The 22547-nt window shown below is 39.0% G+C and overlaps 2 protein-coding genes across 5 annotated transcripts in view; one reads left to right on the top strand and one right to left on the bottom strand.

Annotated features, from left to right (window-relative positions):
- Positions 1-509: 509 nt before the first annotated feature.
- Positions 510-22547, top strand: part of rnf44 (ring finger protein 44) — a 31919-nt gene continuing 9881 nt past the window's right edge. The window contains exons 1-5 of one of the 4 annotated variants that reach the window (XM_061901913.1): positions 6528-6869; positions 15300-15368; positions 21250-21439; positions 21568-21790; positions 22161-22328. In XM_061901913.1, the coding sequence (XP_061757897.1) occupies positions 21336-21439; positions 21568-21790; positions 22161-22328 (495 nt within the window). In that variant the 5' untranslated portion in view covers positions 6528-6869; positions 15300-15368; positions 21250-21335. Of the gene's footprint in view, positions 818-6527; positions 6870-15299; positions 15369-21249; positions 21440-21567; positions 21791-22160; positions 22329-22547 lie in introns of those variants that run through there. The other 3 variants (XM_061901912.1, XM_061901911.1, XM_061901914.1) reach the window with 3 other exon arrangements.
- Positions 20242-22547, bottom strand: part of faf2 (Fas associated factor family member 2) — a 36442-nt gene continuing 34136 nt past the window's right edge. The window contains exon 11 of the mRNA XM_061901908.1: positions 20242-22326. Within this exon, the coding sequence (XP_061757892.1) occupies positions 22288-22326 (39 nt within the window). The 3' untranslated portion in view covers positions 20242-22287. The remainder of the gene's footprint in view (positions 22327-22547) is intronic.

The following is a 22547-nucleotide window of genomic DNA, read 5'->3' as shown; positions in this document are numbered from 1 at the left end:
ATATATATATATATATATATATATATATATATATATATATATATATATATATATATATATATATATATATATATATATATGTATGTACGTATTAGAAAAACTAAACATCGGTAAATCAAGTCACTGAGACAGTATTTAGACGAGGAAATGTTGCCTCCACAGAAAAATATATTATTATCGGCCATGCATATAAAAGTGCTAATATTGTTATCATTAACTTTATATTATTAATCAACAAGAAAGGGAATAATTAGAAATCCACTCCTAATTTGAATAATGGGTGTTTTATTTTATTTTTTTTAATTATGCTGTGGCGATAGGACAATATGCAAAAATATAGAAGTATATGATGATTAAAAAGTTAAATCGATGCAATATATTATTCAATCGGTGCGTTTATGAAGCTACCATACGGCTTTATTGCAAGGTAAGTCATGCAATGGTACACATTCCTATTTTTGTTGACATAACAGGCAGAGTCCTTCATACTTGACACTTTGAGGAAGTGCACAGGCGAGACAACCGTGGGCTGGATTATGCAGAAGATGGCGCGCGCAGAAAGAAAGTGGGGCGTCGTGAAAACATAAGAGTCGCATTTATATGCAGATAAAACGAGCTTTCACGTCAGCTCTTGCGTGTTTTTATTTATTTTTTCAATATATATATATCCATATTTAGCGCGTGTTTCTTTGTGAAATCCTCGCATGGAACGTTCCATGCAGGATCTGTCCACGGGATGCCGCGTTTCGCCTGACGAGATGTGAACATTTCACGGAGGGGAATATCGGCGGTCGGATGTTTGCACATTAACAATCAGGTAATTGCATTTATTTATTACATTATTTTTTGAAGGGGAGAGGGGGAAGGTTGTCGGGTCACGCGTGTAGGACGTGCGTGTTGTTGTTATGCTGCCTCCGGACCCTCCTTGTTTAGCTGCCACGGAGTGCATGCAAGTCATGTTTACGAAATCTTCTTCTTCTTCCGCCTCAACGTCTCATTTTGGGAAGTTTGCGTGCATTTAAAAGCTGCTAAGATCTGCAGAGACGACGCTTTTTTTGGGTGAAAGTGGGCCTGAAAGCGATGCTAATACACGGCCTATAGCCATGATGATATGCTATTTAGTATAACGTTGTGCATGATTCCACGAATATTCCTAAAAGCATTGACGTTAGCGTGGAATATTTACTGCCGTGGTCGTGCAATATATGACATAATCCACGTAGTCCTGTCCTGGCGGGACATTGTGGCCCCTGTGCACAAAACCACTTGATGTCATAATAATCCCCAACAACATGACTATTAGGGATTATTTAATGTCGGGAGTCAAGATGCACGTACGCAATGTTTCGATAGTGCGTGTTTTTTTTCCACCGGGTGCAAGCAAAAACTACACTCAATTCAAACGTTGGGTTGTCGGGTGTCATGGATCTTTTGTTTAGGAGCTACAAGTAGCACACAACACAACACTGACGTTTGTGTTGCGACGTCGCAGTCATGGCTGTCTCGACTAGGGGGGGTGGGTCGATCCCAATATCGACCATGTCGATGCTATACAGCGTCAGAGTTATATCATTAGTGCAGGGGTCGGCAACCCAGATGAAAGAGCAATATTGGACCAGAAATACAAAAAATAAATAAATGAAATATATTCAGGAATTGTCACGGATACTAAGGATTCTGGGTATTTGTTGTGTTGAGTTTATGTTGTGTTACTGTGAGGATGTTCTCCCGAAATGTGTTTGTCATTCTTGTTTGGTGTGGCGCATATTAGTAAGAGGTGTTAAAATTGTTTATATCACAACCATCAGTGTACTCCATCCATCCATCCATCATCTTCCGCTTATCCGAGGTCGGGTCGCGGGGGCTCTGTATCATCCAGTATGCCTTTCAATCTTGTACGTGTGATTGCGGAAGCAACACACAACATGTTGCCGGACTAACAATCGGTTTGTACATGTTGTTGAAGATGTCAAAGGCAATGGCTTCACAGCACGCCCATATTCTTGTCATCAGGATGAACGCCATTGGATATTCGCGAGAACGTTAGCGGCTCCCATTGTCTTCATTACTCTGTGAAACGGGTTTAAATAGTTCTGTGAGTGGTAAAGGTGGCCGATCTCTGATGTATTTTAGCGGGCAGGTGGTTGCGGTTCTGATAAAATGTTGGTTCAGGTGGACGGCAGGTGGATCACGACTTTGGTGATGTGGTTGCGGATGATATAATTGCCTATCCGCGCATCTCTAGTATGGAGGCTCTGTCATGCCAAATTTCTTCCCCCCTACAAAAACCTACCCCACCATTTACTTCCAAAGTCATGATTAATACAGACATTTTGTTAACGCTATATTATAAAAAATACTGACGTTTTGTTAAAGCTATATTATAAAAAATAAAATAAAAACAAACAATTTACAAACACAAGCTATGGGATGACGCATTTACTTCCCGGGTCACGTTTCCTCTTACGTCATCCCATACACTGCAAAAAGTCAGTGTTCAAAAACAAGAAAAAAAAAAAAGTAAAATTAGGGGTATTTTACTTGAACTAAGCAAAACTATCTGCCAATAGAACAAGAAAATTCGGCTTGTCAAGACTTTCCAAAACAAGTAAAATCAGCTAACCTCAATGAACCCAAAAATACCTTAAAATAAGTATATTCTCACTAATAACAAGTGCACTTTTCTTGGTAGAAAAAAAAGAAACCTTTTTGCTCATTATGTTGAAAAAATTTTTTTTTAATTAAGTAAATGCTAGTGCCATTATCTTGACATAATGATGATATGTGCCATGATTTTTTTTCATGGTTGAAATAAGAAATTATTACTTAAAAAAAGGAGTTTTATACTTGTGAGTGTTTATGACACAGCTTTGCAACAGTTGATATTCTAGTTTCAAGCATGTTTCACTTAATATAGGTCACAAAATCTTAGCAACAAGCTGTAATATCTTACTGAGATCATTTAGGACCAAAACCCTTGAAACAAATAAAAGACTCTAACATAAAATCTGCTTAGTGAGAAGAATTATCTTATCAGACAGAAAATAAGCAAATATCACCCTTATTTGAGATATTTAATCTTACTTAGATTTCAGTTTTTGCAGTGTAGCTTGTGTTTGTAAATTGTTTTTCTATTTATTTATTTTTATTTTTTATAATATAGCGTTAACAAAACATCTGTATTTTTATAATATAGCGTTATATTTTTATAATATAGCATTAACAAAACGTCTGTATTAATCATGACCCCGGAAGTAGATGGGAGGGAAGGATTTAGTAGGGGGGAAGAAATTTGGCGTGACAGCTCCAACAAATCAAAGCTTTAAAGGCCTACTGAAACCCACTACTACCGAGCACGCAGTCCGATAGTTTATATATCAATGATGAAATATTAACATTGCAACACATGCCAATACGGCCGGTTTAGTTTACTAAATTGCAATTTTAAATTTCCCGCGGAGTTTCTTGTTGAAAAAATTATGCCGCGTGACGTCCCGGGTTGCAGGGGACATATTCGCGCAGCACCATTTGCGGCTAAAAGTCGTCTCTTTTCATTGCGCAATTAAACAGTATTCTGGACATCTGTGTTGCTGAATCTTTTGCAATTTGTTCAATTAATAATGGAGAAGTCAAAGTAGAAAGATGGAGGTGGGACGCTATAGCCTTTAGCCACACAAACACACAGTGTTTCCTTGTTTAAAATTCCCTGAGGTGAAGCTTTACTATGATCAGAGCGGTCAAGCCAACATGGTTCTCGACCACTTGTCAACCGGCAGGTTTCAGTGAGAAAATTGTGGTAAAAAGTCGCCTCTTACCGGAGATCAGCTGAACTTGCGCCGTCCATGCAGCTGCCGTCTACTTCCCTCAGAGACTGGCCTCAAGACACCCGTGGACACACCCCTCCGACCATCAAGTACTATTTAATCTCACTAAAAAACTATCAACACAATATAAAGATAAGGGATTTCCAAGAATTATACTAGTAAATGTGTCTAAAAACATCTGAATCCGTCCCAATGCAATCGCCTTTGTTTTTTAACTTTATTTATTTATTAATTTTTTTCTATCCATCCATCCATCCATTTTCTGCCGCTTATTCCCGTTCGGGGTCGCGGGGGGCGCTGGCGCCTATCTCAGCTACAATCGGGCGGAAGGCGGGGTACACCCTGGACAAGTCGCCACCTCATCGCAGGGCCAACACAGATAGACAGACAACATTCACACTCACATTCACACACTAGGGCCAATTTTAGTGTTGCCAATCAACCTATCCCCAGGTGCATGTCTTTGGAAGTGGGAGGAAGCCGGAGTACCCGGAGGGAACCCACGCATTCACGGGGAGAACATGCAAACTCCACACAGAAAGATCCCGAGCCTGGATTTGAACCCAGGACTGCAGGACCTTCGTATTGTGAGGCAGACGCACTAACCCCTCTGCCACCGTAGTCCTTCGCTATCAATATCCTCATCCACGAATCTTTCATCCTTGCTCAAATTAATGGGGAAATTGTCGTTTTCTCGGTCTGAATAGCTCTTGCTGCTGAAGGCTCCCATTATAAACAATGTGAGGATGTTGTAAGCATATCACCAATCTTGCACACTTTGCAAATTATATGTAATTTCCATTGTACGCAAGCAATTTGCATATCGCGAGACAAGATTTTGTTTGAAAATGGCGCGACCGTGAAAATGGATGGTTTGAGGACGGCTGAAGAAGAATTTGTGGAATTCTGCACAGAAAGCTACATCGAACAGAAGAAGAACAGCAAGACAGTCTCCCAACACTGCGTAGATGGAATCAAGGGTTAGGGGTTAGGGTTAAGGTTAGTAGCCAGAACTTTCAACACAATCAATATATAGCTGGAAGCAATTTCCAAAATTGCCAAAAAGATTGTGCATTATACAAATTTGCAAAATGCAGTTGCGCATTTTGCAAATTGCGCCCATTGATTTGCAAAATGTGAATCACACATCATTCAAATATATAGCTGGAAGCAATTTGCAAAAAGATTGCGCATTATACAAATTTGCAAAATGCGGTTGCGCATTATGCAAATTGCTCCCATTGGCATTGTGCTTACAACAAGGACGTGAGGAGCCCTCACCCTTGTGACGTCATCGTCTGCGACTTCCGGTAAAGACAAGGCTTTTTTATTAGCGACCAAAAGTTGCAAACTTTATCGTCCATGTTCTCTACTAAATCTTTTCAGCAAAAATATGGCAATATCGCGAAATGATCAAGTATGACACATAGACTGGACCTGCTATCCCCGTTTAAAGGCCTACTGAAATGAGAGTTTCTTATTTAAACGGGGATAGCAGGTCCATTCTATGTGTCATACTTGATCATTTTGCGATGTTGCCATATTTTTGCAGAAAGGATTTAGTAGAGAACATCGACGATAAAGTTCGCAACTTTTGGTCGCTAATAAAAAAGCCTTGCCTTTACCGGAAGTCGCAGACGATGTGCGTGTGATGTCACGGGTTGTAGGGCTCCTCACATCCTCACATTGTTTACAATCATAGCCACCAGCAGCTAGAGCGATTCGGACCGAGAAAGCGACAATTTCCCCATTAATTTGAGCGAGGATGAAAGATTTGTGAATGAGGATAATGAGAGTGAAGGACTAGGAGGAAAAAAAAGGAGGGCATATAGAGCGATTCAGATGTTATTTGACACAATTACTAGGATAATTCTGGAAAATCCCTTATCTGCCTATTGTGTTAATAGTGTTTTAGTGAGATTATATGGTACCTGAAAGTCTGAGGTGTGTGGTGACTGCCAGTGTCTCCGGTCTGAGGAGGTAATAGTCCGCAGCTGCAGGAGGACGCAAGCTCTGCTTATAACTACGGTAAAAGCTGACTTATTACCACATTTTTCTCATCGAAACATGTGGTCGGGATCCATGTTCGCTTGACCGCTCTGTTCCATAGTAAAGCTTCATCTTCGGGAATTTTAAACAAGCAAACACCAGCTGTGTATGTGTTGCTAGAGGCTAAAAGCTTCCCACCTCCATCTTTCTACTTTGACTTCTCCATTATTAATTGAACAAATTGCAAAATATTCAGCAACACATGTCCAGAATACTGTGTAATTATGCGATTAAAGCAGACTACTTATAGCTTGGATCGGGCTGGGAAAAAAATGTCCGCTACACCCAGTGACGTCAAACGCACGCACTCAATAGGAAACTTCGCGGGAAATTTAAAATTTCAATTTAGTAAACTAAAAAGGCCGTATTGGGATGTGTTGCAATGTTAATATTTCATCATTGAAATATAAACTATCAGACTGCGTGGTGGGTAGTTTCAGTAGGCCTTTAACTTTACCTCTTTCTAGAGTCCAGCAGTGAAAACAGTCCTTCGCAGGGTTGGGAGGAATCGTAAATAAAGGCAAAAAGTATTGGTATTGGCAATACTGTATGTACTGTACCTGGTATCGGATCGACTCCAACATTTCTACTATCGCTCACCCCAAGTCTGGGACGTCTGCTGTCTGTGTTTGCTGCTCTCTGATTGGTCAATCCGCGACGGGGGGCGTGTCCTCCCGTAACAATGCAGTTTAAGGAACATGCACGCCACGCAGCTTTGATGACTTTGTGACTAAAAGAGCGTGCTTTGTTTTCCGTTTGCTGTCTTTGAAGTTAATTCGTTAGTACTTGCAGCCGTGCAGCGGGGAGTCTCAGGCAACTGTCGACGAGGAGCCGAAGTGTTAGCGACGTCCTCCGGTGGACTTCCCGGCTGAATGTCCGTCGGAAGAAACACGCCGAACGTTGTTGTTTTCTTCGGACAAGCAAGAGTTTGGAGGCGCCGGGTTGATGGGACGCGACATTGCGGTGGCTGGAACACCTGCCGTCTCCTCTGCAGAAGTAAGCTCCGATGCTATGTTGTGTGCTATCTCGTATCGTGGCTACATTGACGCCGTGCTTGGTTGTTTCTGTTTTGGCGAATTAATACTTCCCCTTTTTTTTTTTTTTTTTTTTTTAGAAACATGTATGTGTTTCAGCAAAATAAAATGTCTAAAAAATGAGTTTCCACGCTTAAATGTGCAGTGAGCCGATGGTCCAAGCCTTAGCACAGCCCGGCTACCGAGCTAGCCCATCTCCTTCACCCGTCCCTGGAAGAAGGAGTCTCCGCTGTTTTGTTTGTAAATGTGTCGCTCGTGTATGCGGTGCTTCGTGCGATGCTCCGAAGCAGTCGTGGAACCGTCAAACGGTGTCCTAAATGTCGGGCGCCACAGCGGCTTTTGTTGTTGCTTTGTCTGAAGAGCACATGGCTTTCCATGTTTTTGTTCACAGCGACCACCCTATTCATGCCTCTGCCATACTGCACTGCTGGAATCTGGCCCTGAACGTTATAGTTGTCATCGTCAGGAATTCAATTATACTTTTTAACATATATATTTTTTAAATAAACTGTTATATTGTAAATTTTCACTTGCAAATTGTGTCGATTTTAGTCTTAATTACAACGCGGCAGGCAGTTTGCTATTCTACTTTTAAAGGGGAACATTATCACAATTTCAGAAGGGTTAAAACCAATAAAAATCAGTTCCCAGTGGCTTATTTTAAGTTTTTTTCAAAATTCTACCCATCCCGGAATATTGCCTCCAAAAAGCTTTAAAGTGCCTGATTTTCGCTATCTGTGAAGCCATCGTCCATTTTCCTGTGACGTCATCCAGTCATGCCAATACGGATAGATAGTACAGGAAGATATAGCGACATTAGCTCGGATTCAGACTCTGATTTCAGCGGCTTAAAGGCCTACTGAAACCCACTACTACCCACCACGCCAGTGGTTCTCAAATGGGGGTACGCGTACCCCTGGGGGTACTTGAAGGTACGCCAAGGGGTACCTGAGATTTTTTCTAAATATTCTAAAAATAGTAACAATTCAAATTTTTTAAATAAACTGTTATTTTGTAAATTTTCACTTGCAAATTGTGTCGATTTTAGTTTTAATTACAACGCGTCAGGCAGTTTGCTATTCTACTTTTAAAGGGGAACATTATCACAATTTCAGAAGGGTTAAAACCAATAAAAATCAGTTCCCAGTGGCTTATTTTAAGTTTTTTTCAAAGTTCTACCCATCCCGGAATATCCCCCCCAAAAAATCTTTAAAGTGCCTGATTTTCGCTATCTGTGAAGCCATCGTCCATTTTCCTGTGACGTCATTTAGTCATGCCAATACGGATAGTACAGGAAGATATAGCGACATCAGCTCGGATTCAGACTCTGATTTCAGCGGCTTAAAGGCCTACTGAAACCCACTACTACCCACCACGCCAGTGGTTCTCAAATGGGGGTACCGTACCCCTGGGGGTACTTGAAGGTACGCCAAGGGGTACCTGAGATTTTTTCAAAATATTCTAAAAATAGTAACAATTCAAATTTTTTAAATAAACTGTTATTTCGTAAATTTTCACTTGCAAATTGTGTCGATTTTAGTCTTAATTACAACGCGTCAGGCAGTTTGCTATTCTACTTTTAAAGGGGAACATTATCACAATTTCAGAAGGGTTAAAACCAATAAAAATCAGTTCCCAGTGGCTTATTTTATTTTTTGAAGTTTTTTTCAAAATTTTACCCATCCCGGAATATCCCCCCAAAAAGCTTTAAAGTGCCTGATTTTCGCTATCTCTGAAGCCATCGTCCATTTTCCTGTGACGTCATCCAGTCATGCCAATACGGATAGTACAGGAAGATATAGCGACATCAGCTCGGATTCAGACTCTGATTTCAGCGGCTTAAAGGCCTACTGAAACCCACTACTACCCACCACGCCAGTGGTTCTCAAATGGGGGTACCGTACCCCTGGGGGTACTTGAAGGTACGCCAAGGGGTACCTGAGATTTTTTCAAAATATTCTAAAAATAGCAACAATTCAAATTTTTTAAATAAACTGTTATTTCGTAAATTTTCACTTGCAAATTGTGTCGATTTTAGTCTTAATTACAATGCATCAGGCAGTTTGCTATTGTACTTGTAAAGGGGACATTATCACAATTTCAGTAGGGTGAAAACGAATAAAAATCAGTTCCCAGTGGCTTATTTTATTTTTTGAAGTTTTTTTCAAAATTGTACCCATCCTGGAATATCCCCCCAAAAAAAGCTTTAAAGTGCCTGATTTTCGCTATCTGTGAAGCCATCGTCCATTTTCCTGTGACGTCATCCAGTCATGCCAATACGGATAGTACAGGAAGATATAGCGACATTAGCTCGGATTCAGACTCTGATTTCAGCGGCTTAAAGGCCTACTGAAACCCACTACTACCCACCACGCCAGTGGTTCTCAAATGGGGGTACTTGAAGGTACGCCAAGGGGTACCTGAGATTTTTTCAAAATATTCTAAAAATAGTAACAATTCAAATTTTTTAAATAAACGGTTATTTTGTAAATTTTCAAGTGCAAATTGTGTCGATTTTAGTCTTAATTACGTGTCAGGCAGTTTGCTATTCTACTTTTAAAGGGGAACATTATCACAATTTCAGAAGGGTTAAAACCAATAAAAATCAGTTCCCCAGTGGCTTATTTTATTTTTTGAAGTTTTTTTCAAAATTTTACCCATCCCGGAATATCCCCCCAAAAAAGCTTTAAAGTGCCTGATTTTCGCTATCTCTGAAGTCATCGTCCATTTTCCTGTGACGTCATCCAGTCATGCCAATACAGATAGTACAGGAAGATATAGCGACATTAGCTCGGATTCAAACTCTGATTTCAGCGGCTTAAAGGCCTACTGAAACCCACTACTACCCACCACGCCAGTGGTTCTCAAATGGGGGTACCTGAGATTTTTTCAAAATATTCTAAAAATAGTAACAATTCAAATTTTTTGAATAAACTGTTATTTTGTAAATTTTCACTTGCAAATATGTGTCGATTTTAGTCTTAATTACAACGCGTCAGGCAGTTTGCTATTCTACTTTTAAAGGGGAACATTATCACAATTTCAGAAGGGTTAAAACCAATAAAAAACAGTTCCCAGTGGCTTATTTTATTTTTTGAAATTTTTTCAAAATTCTACCCATCCCGGAATATCCCCCCCAAAAAGCTTTAAAGTGCCTGATTTTCGCTATCTGTGAAGCCATCGTCCATTTTCCTGTGATGTCATCCATTCCTGCCAATACGGATAGTACAGGAAGATATAGCGACATCAGCTCGGATTCAGACTCTGATTTCAGCGGCTTAAAGGCCTACTGAAACCCACTACTACCCACCACGCCAGTGGTTCTCAAATGGGGGTACCGTACCCCTGGGGGTACTTGAAGGTACGCCAAGGGGTACCTGAGATTTTTTCAAAATATTCTAAAAATAGCAACAATTCAAATTTTTTAAATAAACTGTTATTTCGTAAATTTTCACTTGCAAATTGTGTCGATTTTAGTCTTAATTACAACGCATCAGGCAGTTTGCTATTCTACTTGTAAAGGGGACATTATCACAATTTCAGTAGGGTGAAAACGAATAAAAATCAGTTCCCTGTGGCTTATTTTATTTTTTGAAGTTTTTTTCAAAATTGTACCCATCCTGGAATATCCCCCCCCAAAAAAGCTTTAAAGTGCCTGATTTTCGCTATCTGTGAAGCCATCGTCCATTTTCCTGTGACGTCATCCAGTCATGCCAATACGGATACTACAGGAAGATATAGCGACATCAGCTCGGATTCAGACTCTGATTTCAGCGGCTTAAAGGCCTACTGAAACCCACTACTACCCACCACGCCAGTGGTTCTCAAATGGGGGTACTTGAAGGTACGCCAAGGGGTACCTGAGATTTTTTCAAAATATTCTAAAAATAGTAACAATTCACATTTTTTAAATAAACGGTTATTTTGTAAATTTTCAAGTGCAAATTGTGTCGATTTTAGTCTTAATTACAACGTGTCAGGCAGTTTGCTATTCTACTTTTAAAGGGGAACATTATCACAATTTCAGAAGGGTTAAAACCAATAAAAATCAGTTCCCCAGTGGCTTATTTTATTTTTTGAAGTTTTTTTCAAAATTTTACCCATCCCGGAATATCCCCCCAAAAAAGCTTTAAAGTGCCTGATTTTCGCTATCTCTGAAGTCATCGTCCATTTTCCTGTGACGTCATCCAGTCATGCCAATCCGGATAGTACAGGAAGATATAGCGACATCAGCTCGGATTCAGACTCTGATTTCAGCGGCTTAAAGGCCTACTGAAACCCACTACTACCCACCACGCCAGTGGTTCTCAAATGGGGGTACCGTACCCCTGGGGGTACTTGAAGGTACGCCAAGGGGTACCTGAGATTTTTTCAAAATATTCTAAAAATAGCAACAATTCAAATTTTTTAAATAAACTGTTATTTCGTAAATTTTCACTTGCAAATTGTGTCGATTTTAGTCTTAATTACAACGCATCAGGCAGTTTGCTATTCTACTTGTAAAGGGGACATTATCACAATTTCAGTAGGGTGAAAACGAATAAAAATCAGTTCCCTGTGGCTTATTTTATTTTTTGAAGTTTTTTTCAAAATTGTACCCATCCTGGAATATCCCCCCCAAAAAAGCTTTAAAGTGCCTGATTTTCGCTATCTGTGAAGCCATCGTCCATTTTCCTGTGACGTCATCCAGTCATGCCAATACGGATAGTACAGGAAGATATAGCGACATCAGCTCGGATTCAGACTCTGATTTCAGCGGCTTAAAGGCCTACTGAAACCCACTACTACCCACCACGCCAGTGGTTCTCAAATGGGGGTACTTGAAGGTACGCCAAGGGGTACCTGAGATTTTTTCAAAATATTCTAAAAATAGTAACAATTCAAATTTTTTAAATAAACGGTTATTTTGTAAATTTTCAAGTGCAAATTGTGTCGATTTTAGTCTTAATTACGTGTCAGGCAGTTTGCTATTCTACTTTTAAAGGGGAACATTATCACAATTTCAGAAGGGTTAAAACCAATAAAAATCAGTTCCCCAGTGGCTTATTTTATTTTTTGAAGTTTTTTTCAAAATTTTACCCATCCCGGAATATCCCCCCAAAAAAGCTTTAAAGTGCCTGATTTTCGCTATCTCTGAAGTCATCGTCCATTTTCCTGTGACGTCATCCAGTCATGCCAATACGGATAGTACAGGAAGATATAGCGACATCAGCTCGGATTCAGACTCTGATTTCAGCGGCTTAAAGGCCTACTGAAACCCACTACTACCCACCACGCCAGTGGTTCTCAAATGGGGGTACCTGAGATTTTTTCAAAATATTCTAAAAATAGTAACAATTCAAATTTTTTTAATAAACTGTTATTTTGTAAATTTTCACTTGCAAATATGTGTCGATTTTAGTCTTAATTACAACGTGTCAGGCAGTTTGCTATTCTACTTTTAAAGGGGAACATTATCACAATTTCAGAAGGGTTAAAACCAATAAAAAACAGTTCCCAGTGGCTTATTTTATTTGTTGAAGTTTTTTTCAAAATTTTACCCATCCCTGAATATCCGCCCCAAAAAAGATTTAAAGTACCTGATTTTCGCTATCTGTGAAGCCATCGTCCATTTTCCTGTGACGTCATCCAGTCATGCCAATACGGATAGTACAGGAAGATATAGCGACATTAGCTCGGATTCAGACTCTGATTTCAGCGGCTTAAAGGCCTACTGAAACCCACTACTACCCACCACGCCAGTGGTTCTCAAATGGGGGTACCGTACCCCTGGGGGTACTTGAAGGTACGCCAAGGGGTACCTGAGATTTTTTTCAAAATATTCTAAAAATAGTAACAATTCAAATGTTTTAAATAAACGGTTATTTTGTAAATTTTCACTTGCAAATTGTGTCGATTTTAGTCTTAATTACAACGCGTCAGGCAGTTTGCTATTCTACTTTCAAAGGGGAACATTATCACAATTTCAGAAGGGTTGAAACCAATAAAAATCAGTTCCCAGTGGCTTATTTTGTTTTTTTTCAAACTTTTACCCATCCCCGAATATCCCCCCAAAAAAGCTTTAAAGTGCCTGATTTTCGCTATCTCTGAAGCCATCGTCCATTTTCCTGTGACGTCATCCATTCCTGCCAATACGGATAGTACAGGAAGATATAGCGACTTCAGCTCGGATTCAGACTCTGATTTCAGCGGCTTAAAGGCCTACTGAAACCCACTACTACCCACCACGCCAGTGGTTCTCAAATGGGGGTACCGTACCCCTGGGGGTACTTGAAGGTACGCCAAGGGGTACCTGAGATTTTTTCAAAATATTCTAAAAATAGCAACAATTCAAATTTTTTAAATAAACTGTTATTTCGTAAATTTTCACTTGCAAATTGTGTCGATTTTAGTCTTAATTACAACGCATCAGGCAGTTTGCTATTGTACTTGTAAAGGGGACATTATCACAATTTCAGTAGGGTGAAAACGAATAAAAATCAGTTCCCTGTGGCTTATTTTATTTTTTGAAGTTTTCTTCAAAATTGTACCCATCCTGGAATATCCCCCCCCAAAAAAGCTTTAAAGTGCCTGATTTTCGCTATCTGTGAAGCCATCGTCCATTTTCCTGTGACGTCATCCAGTCATGCCAATACGGATAGATAGTACAGGAAGATATAGCGACATTAGCTCGGATTCAGACTCTGATTTCAGCGGCTTAAAGGCCTACTGAAACCCACTACTACCCACCACGCCAGTGGTTCTCAAATGGGGGTACGCGTACCCCTGGGGGTACTTGAAGGTACGCCAAGGGGTACCTGAGATTTTTTCTAAATATTCTAAAAATAGTAACAATTCAAATTTTTTAAATAAACTGTTATTTTGTAAATTTTCACTTGCAAATTGTGTCGATTTTAGTCTTAATTACAACGCGTCAGGCAGTTTGCTATTCTACTTTTAAAGGGGAACATTATCACAATTTCAGAAGGGTTAAAACCAATAAAAATAAGTTCCCAGTGGCTTATTTTATTTTTTTAAGTTTTTTTCAAAATGTTACCCATCCCGGAATATCCCCCCAAAAAAGCTTTAAAGTGCCTGATTTTCGCTATCTGTGAAGCCATCGTCCATTTTCCTGTGACGTCATCCAGTCATGCCAATACGGATAGTACAGGAAGATATAGCGACATTAGCTCGGATTCAGACTCTGATTTCAGCGGCTTAAAGGCCTACGAAACCCACTACTACCCACCACGCCAGTGGTTCTCAAAAGGGGGTACTTGAAGGTGCGCCAAGGGGTACCTGAGATTTTTTTCAAAATATTCTAAAAATAGCAAAAATTCAAAAATCCTTTATAAATATATATTTATTAAATACTACTTCAACAAAATATGAATGTAAGTTCATAAACTGTGAAAAGAAATGCAACAATGCAATATTCATTGTTGACAGATCGATTTTTTGTGGACATGTTCCATAAATATTGATGTCAAATATTTTATTTTTTTGTGAAGAAATGTTTAGAATGAAGTTGATGAATCCAGATGGATCTCTATTACAATCCCCAAAGAGGGCACTTAAATTGTAGAAGTCTGTATTTATAATTCTATCACTCGTTTTTTAGTTATTTTTATATCTTTTTTTCCAAATAGTTGAAGAAAGACCACTACAAATGAGCAATATTTTGCACTGTTATACAATTTAATAAATCAGAAACTGATAACATAGTGCTGTATTTTACTTCTTTATCTCCCGATTGTAGCTGAGATAGGCGCCAGCGCCCCCCGCGACCCCTAAAAGGGAATAAGCGGTAGAAAATGGATGGATGGATCTCTTTTTTCAACCAAAAATGCTTTGCTCTGATTAGGGAGTACTTGAATTAAAAAAATGTTCACGGGATACATCACTGAAAAAAGGTTGAGAACCACTGCACCACGCAGTCTGATAGTTTATATATCAATGATGAAATATTAACATTGCAACACATTCCAATACGGCCTTTTTAGTTTACTAAATTGCAATTTAAAATTTCCCGGGACTTTTTTCTTGAAAACGTCGCGTAATGATGACGTGTACACGTGACATCATTGGCTGTTATGAATATGAGCGCTGCACACACACACACAGCTAAAAGTCGTCTGCTTTAACGGCATAGTTACACAGTATTGTGGACATTTGTGTTGCTGAATCCTTTGAAATTTTTTTATTTAGTATAGGAGAAGTCAAAGTAGAAAGACGGAGTTGGGAAGCTTTAGCCTTTAGCTACATAAACACACAGTGATTCCTTATTTAAAATTCACGAAGGTGAAACTTTACTATGGATCAGAGCGGACATCGATCCCAACCGAATGTCAACCAGCAGGTTTCGGTGAGAAAATTGTGGTTAAAAAGTCGCCACTTTGTGCGTCCCGTACAGCTGCCGTCGACTTCTCCCAAGACACTGCGCGTCAACACCCGGCCGTGGACGTACACTTCCGACTATCAGGTACTGTTAAACTCACTAAAACACTAGCAACACAATAGAAAGATAAGGAATTTCCCAGAATTATCCTAGTAAATGTCTCTAAAACATATGAATCCGTCTCAATGCAACGCGATTGCAATCGCGTTTTTTTTTTTTTTTCTAGTTCGTCGCTATCAATATCCTCGAACACAAATCTTTCATCCTTGCTCAAATTAATGGGGAAATTGTCGTTTTCTCTGTCGGAATAGATGTGTTTGTTGGAGGCTACCATTAAAATCAATGTGGATAAATGAGGAACCATCAACATGTGACGTCATTGTCTGCGACTTCCGGTAGAGGCAGGGCTTTTTGCTGTTGCGAACTTTATCGTGGATGTTCTCTACTAAATCCTTTCAGCAAAAATATGGCAATATCGCGAAATGATCAACTATGATACATAGAATGGACCTGCTATCCCCATTTAAATAAGAAAATCTCATTTCAGTAGGCCTTTAATCGGATCAGCAGATTACGCATGTATTGAAACGGATGGTTGGAGTATGGAGGCAGATAGTGAAAACAAAATTGATGAAAAAACTGAAGCTATTGAGCGAATAGCTATTGACGCTATTCGGCCATGTTTGCCTTAGCATCGCCGGTAAAATATGCATACCAACGATCAAGTTTCGCATCTTGTGACACTGGATCAACTTAAATCCATCGATTGATAAGTGTTTGTTTGGCATTAAATGTGGGTGGAGGGAAGCGCTGGATGTAAATATAGTTTCAAATGTACATACGGCTAGCCTAAATAGCATGTCAGCATCGATTAGCTGGCAGTCATGCCGCGACAAAATGTCTGATTAGGGGGGCGATGACCAAGAAGAACGTGGAGTTGGACTATAATTACAACACTTTATGTACATATTTATATACATATTTATATAATATTTACATATTTATATAATATGTAACTACAAGCTCCATTCACAGACAGTCCCATTGCTTTTATGGGCGGTCGCGCGAGTCAAAAGCCGGGAAAAAAAAAAAAAAATTGTGGCGGCTGTAATTCTTTCGTGGCGGGCCACGGCAAATAAATTAATGTGTGGGAAACCCTGTGTCATATTTGATCATTTCGCGATATTGCCATATTTTTGCTGAAAGGATTTAGTAGAAATCATCGACGATAAAGTTTGCAACTTTTGGTCGCTAATAAAAAAGCCTTGCCTTTGTTGTAAGCACAATACCAATAGCGCGCAATTTGCAAAATGCGCAACCACATTTTGCAAATTTAATGTCAAATCAAATCAAATGTTTATTGGATTCATCACTATACAGGGTACATCCACGATAGAACTACTGACTAAACTACTACCACAACTTGGTTTACTATTTATAAAATATAATAATGTAGGGTTACCTGGAACTTGAAATAGGCCACTCGGCCTTAATCCACACTTGGTAGTAGTTTAGTCAGTAGTTTAGTCGTGGATGTTCACTTAATTTATTTATTATTATAGTTTTTTTTATAAAACTATAACAGATATACATCAGCAGATACAATATGTATACAAAAAAATACCGATACTCACTACCAATACCAATAAAAAATAGTGACGTAGCTAGTAATAACCACTGCTCCATTTTGCTAAGATGAGCTGTGGTGCTCACACGCCGCCCTCCCTCACCTCTGTGCTGTGTCATTTTTTTGCCAGGAATTTAAATTTTTGTCCTTTTTATAATGAAGTCTTTCTCCGTTTTGTGTTTTCGCTACTGCAACGACTCGTACGAAAAGTCTCCATTCGCAACACTAGCAGCGTGGGCTCATAAATGTAGCACGCCAGGTTTTTATGTTCATGATACAATCAAATAACGCGACAGTGATGGACTAAAATTAAGATGACAAGAACATGTACCGTATTTCCTTGAATTGCCACAGGGCATATAGTATGCGCCTGCCTTGAATTACTGCCGGGTCAAACTCTCTTCCCAAAATAATTAGCGCATGCTTAGTATTACTGCCTGGTCAAACTCGTGTTGTTACGAGTGACACTTCCCCTGTCATCATTTTCAAAATGGAGGAGGCTAATTTCAATACCGGTAATTTGAAATCGCATAAAGGGAAGAAGATTAAGAGCTAGTCAGTAGGATTTAAGGTCCAAGCATACATCACACTCAAATTTTTACTGCATACTTTTGGTAAGTGCCGGAGTGAGAAGAGGTTTTAAAATAATTAGCGCATGCTTACTTTTACCGCATGCCTTTGGTAAGTGCAGGAGTGAGAAGAGGATTTAAATTAATTAAAAAAGGGAGCTTTTATAATAATAAGAGCAGCCAGCAGCTCACACTTTCTGAAACATCCAGGAAGCGAGCTTGAAAAATGTCTTGCGTCTATATTTATGTATATGTATGTGTATGTATGTAATAATGTTTATATTTGTGTACAAATATGTTTATATTTGTGTACAAATATGTTTATATTTGTGTACAAATATGTTTATATTTGTGTACAAATATGTTTATATTTGTGTACAAATATGTTTATATTTGTGTACAAATATGTTTATATTTGTGTACAAATATGTTTATATTTGTGTACAAATATGTTTATATTTGTGTACAAATATGTTTATATTTGTGTTTAAATATGTTTATATATGTATGTATATCTATCGTGTTTACATATTATAATATTATAATGGATATATGAGCCCTGTGATAAGGAGGCGGATATATGAGCCCTGTGATAAGGGGGCGACTCGTCCAGGGTGTATGCAGCCTTCCGCCCGAATGCAGCTGAGATAAGCTCCAGCGACCTCGTACGGGACAAGCGGTAGAAAATGGATAGATTAATGTATATATGATTTAATACATAGTGTAATTTGTTATTAAGAGTGTATGAAAGTTCAACTCTTACCTTGTTTACTTGTGTAACGACCTTCTGAAAGTTCTTAAAGTTTTGCAACCAATCATAAATATCAAGCAGCTAAAATGTGCCAGTTAATGGATGAGTGTGCAGAGTGTTTTGCAGTTTTCCCAACATCCCTTGTAATGTATTTAAATTACTGTATTTTTATGGTAATAGGATTTTTTAAAATATATAATTTCTTTAAAGTTCAGTGAGCAGGTTGTTGTGTGACCATGTTTGTCAAATGTTTGTGCTGGTTGAATTTTTATTTTTGCACCATGAGTAGAGAAGGTTGTTTGGATTGTGACATTTAACAACAGTTTTCACAAGCTGAAGTGTCTCCAGTGCTCGCCTTCCGCCCGATTGTACATGAGAAAGGCACCAGTGACCCCAAAAAGGGACTAAGTGTTTGAAAATGGATGGATGGATGCTGTGATCCTATGAAAGTATAATGAATGGTCACTGACTTTCTTCATCATCAGATGGTGTCACAGTGCCATCTGGTGGACTATATTAAATATGCTGGTTGGCCACATTTGGCCCGCGGGCCGCAGTTTGAACACCTCTGTTATAGACCACAAAATAACTAAATGTTATGTCACATTAATGGATTTTAGAGTAATACGTATTTGACATGAAAAAAACCCACAACTAATGTAAGTTTACGTTTTGATATCAATATAAAACACAAAATTAGAGAAACTTTGTTCAACAACACCATGTGAACACAATGTGGTTCAGTGCAACTGATTGGCCAACAAAACTAAACAGGAGCGATACCTATAACATCTAATACACAATCTGTGTGCTCACTGACAACTCAGTGTGTTGACACTAAAGAGCCTGTGTTCCATTCAATGAGATGAGAACGTGTTTTAGGTACTATTGAAATCATTTAAACACAGTCAGTATGTGTCTATGATCTCAAATAGTTCGGCTCTAAATAAGCATCGTAGAACAAATGGAAACACCTTAATTAAATCGTGTTCAGTTTTTGAAAAGTCGGTCTAACCAAATACGAATGCAAGGAAAGAGAATGAACCAGGCATAATAAAGGCGAATAACAAAACCTAGACAAATGTCTTCATGCTGCATTTGTGCACTCAAAACTGATTAACAATAACTGTACTCCACAACTGGCAAGATAGTCCAGAACAATAACAACCTTTATATGGAACAGTATCGACCGGGACAAGAACAGTCTTTTTCTTCGGATTTAAAATTATTTTCATTAATTCACAGAGCCTTATGAGTGAACTTCCAGACATTTTAAAGTTTTATTTCTATGATTCTTCGTTGGAAAATTATTTCAAAAAAATCTCTTTCTTTACTTAGGACCTGCATCTGGTCGAGGACCTTCTTGGAAATGCCGTCATGTTTTTAGCGCAATATAAGATCATTTCCTCGTCCTGTCTGGTATTCAACTTCAGCATAGCCATATTTCAAATATGGGCGAATATTAAAGCCAACATCGAGTACAGCAGAGCTAAACTGTTGATTTTTAAGGAGCCGCAGATGCCTGGTGTGACATCATACATTAGGTCAACAGGAAAATAAATACATATATTTCTGGGCTAAAATGAAATAAGCTCTCCCCAGTGTATGGGAGGCACACGGCATATGGCCCATAGCTTCGTTAAAGGATGTGCAATTGTGCATGGACACCGGGACTTCACATGTAGGTGTAAACATTTAGAAAACCAAACCATTTGAGAAATAAGACTAATTCAGGTAGTGACTGACAATGTCCTACTCCGCAATGAAAAAAAGGATGAGTGACCATCCCAAAAATGTTTTCCAAAGCCTAACGTGCTAATGTGCATGTGCCGGCGCTGCTGCGACTTTGTTTCCTGCAAGTGAGCAGTGTTGCCTAAAATGCATTAAGTGACATTTTTTTTTCTGTAATTAAAAATTCTAACATGTTTACTAATCTTTTGGAAATTTACCGCCTATATCAGGATTCAACACAATAACTGCATCTGCTTTGCTAAAATAAAGTTGCTCAGCTTAATTCTTTACGTTTATTGCTGTGATTGTTGTGTGAGAAAGCTCTGCATCATACTGAGGAGGGTTTTTTTTTCTCATAATTGGGTTAACAAATTTAGCTGTGTGACATGGGCAAAATATTGGAAAGACATACACAATATTATGGTCAAATGTTGTACAATCTCAAATGCAGTCAAAATGTATGTGAATGCGGGTGAATTTGTCTATCAATCTGATTAAAAAGGCCTTAATCAAATCAATTTGCATGGCAGAATGACTCAAGATCTCTGAAAATGTATCTGGAAACTCTTTGTACAATTTAAAAGTCATGCGCTAATAGGAAGTTGAGTGACAGGCTACGGAACCAAACAAAACAATGTAGAAAATACTAAACCTAAATTTGTTTATCCTCTCGGTGGGAAATCCCGTACGTGAACCTTTCGAAGGGTCAATTACGGAAACTTTGTTGCAAATCTTAGAGCCTCTATTTAGTCAAGTTTGAGGACCTCACTAAACTATCAAATCTACCATGTTCTTTTGTTCAACTTTTTTTTTAGGTGGAAAGACGCAAAGGAGATCTGGTTATGTATTGTCATATGCATTGAGATGTAGCGATTTGAACAACTCACGATTCAATTTAGTACTTATTCTTAGGGCTGACAATCAGATTCAGAATCAGGTTTTGATTCAACCCAATTCTTGGTTCAAACCTCTTTTCACATTATATTATTTTGTATATACTGTAAGTTATAATAAAACATTTTTAGAACTTGAGGTCCTCCTTATTAAGTATACGTGCAGCAACTTAATGACGGAGATGGTCTGAAAAGCCTTACAGAAATTAATTTAGGTATGTAATAAGAGTTGCGATTCGAGTGATTTGTAAACCTAAGCAACTTAGAAGTGTATGTGCCCTAATGAACTTAATTGTTTTTTTTAACTTTCTGCCACAGCACTTTGTGTTAAGGTTGATTTATGTGTGTTTTTGAAGTGCAACTCCTAATTTCTTCCATTGTTGGACTTTTTCAGGGTTAAGACAATCAAAGGCAACATCCAAGTGCCTGCACTGAGCAGTTTCCTTTCCCAGAGCGTGACTCGTCTACACGACGTCACCAATGCGACCATGGGAAGTAGCAGTAAATAGGCTGCCCCCAACAGCCCCCTTGAACCCAAGGAGGTTTCTTGGAGAGCCCTGTAACATCCCTGTGCATCTCAGGAGGTATAAGAAGAGATGTGATTGTATTCAATAACAAGCTTTACACTTGCAGTGTTACATTCCTCTGCTAATCTCTTATCACATAGTGCTCATATTGTCAATTATGTGACTGATTGTTTCTCATTTCGCAGCCCACAAGTGAGACGTCAGTGGGGGAGACGAGACAGACCTGTGCTACACACTTCTCTGGTCCACGATGAGACTCTCCATCATCTGCTTTTCTCCCAACATCACCAACAGGTTCCTATAGATGAGTCCAGACAATTCAGCCACACCAGCTCTCAGCCACGCATGCTTCACCCTGCTGCCCACTTGCCTCAACAGAACCCCATCATGGTGGATCTACATGAGCAGGTAGCACATCAAGACTTACTTGATATTATAGTTTGTGGCTGTCGTCTTCTGTCATGTGCAGCAAATCCTTGCATATTTGCAATTCTTTCATTGACTCATTAATACCGTCTTAGTGCGAATAATGGATTTGTGACCCCACAAGTTTGCTAATTTGGCTCAAAAACGCATTTAATACACTCTAAATCAGTAATTTCAAAATAAATAAATGTCTATTTGGGGTGACTCATTTATTGGGGGTGTCTTTTATTTGTACCCTTTTTATTGGCGCTAGGCAACTATTTAAGGAAATATGATTAACAATATTCCTAGTTTCACAAGACTATACCTGTCACTCAACCACTATGTCCACTTGTGTTTTTTTCTTCTCCAGATGCACCAGGGATCCGTTCCAATATCATATACTATTACGACGGTGACAACCCATGGATTTCCCATCCACACTGGCCAGCATTTACCAGGGTGCACCACTCAGCAGCTCCCAGCATGCTCGGTAATGTTCAGCGGACAGCTCTCTCTGCTTTGCTGCCTTCCTCCTCCTGTGAGTTTAAAATGGAAGAGCCCAAATGTCAGTGGCTTTTATGTAGTACACATTAGCAGCCGTGTAGTCTTGTCTCTGTGCAGGGTCTACAGTACTTACACGCTACATTGTGTGTGTCTCTGTCCTTGATATCACAGCAAAATTAGTAGCATGACTTTGTTGTTGGTGAAAACAAGTCTTTTATGTCATTTTGCTGAAAGATGCCTGGTGTTGTGCTAT

This window comes from Nerophis ophidion, linkage group LG05 (genome assembly GCF_033978795.1).
Source record: "Nerophis ophidion isolate RoL-2023_Sa linkage group LG05, RoL_Noph_v1.0, whole genome shotgun sequence".
Taxonomy (NCBI): domain Eukaryota; kingdom Metazoa; phylum Chordata; class Actinopteri; order Syngnathiformes; family Syngnathidae; genus Nerophis; species Nerophis ophidion.
Note: the sequence above shows the minus strand (reverse complement) of the source record. Positions and strands in the feature narration are given on the sequence as shown.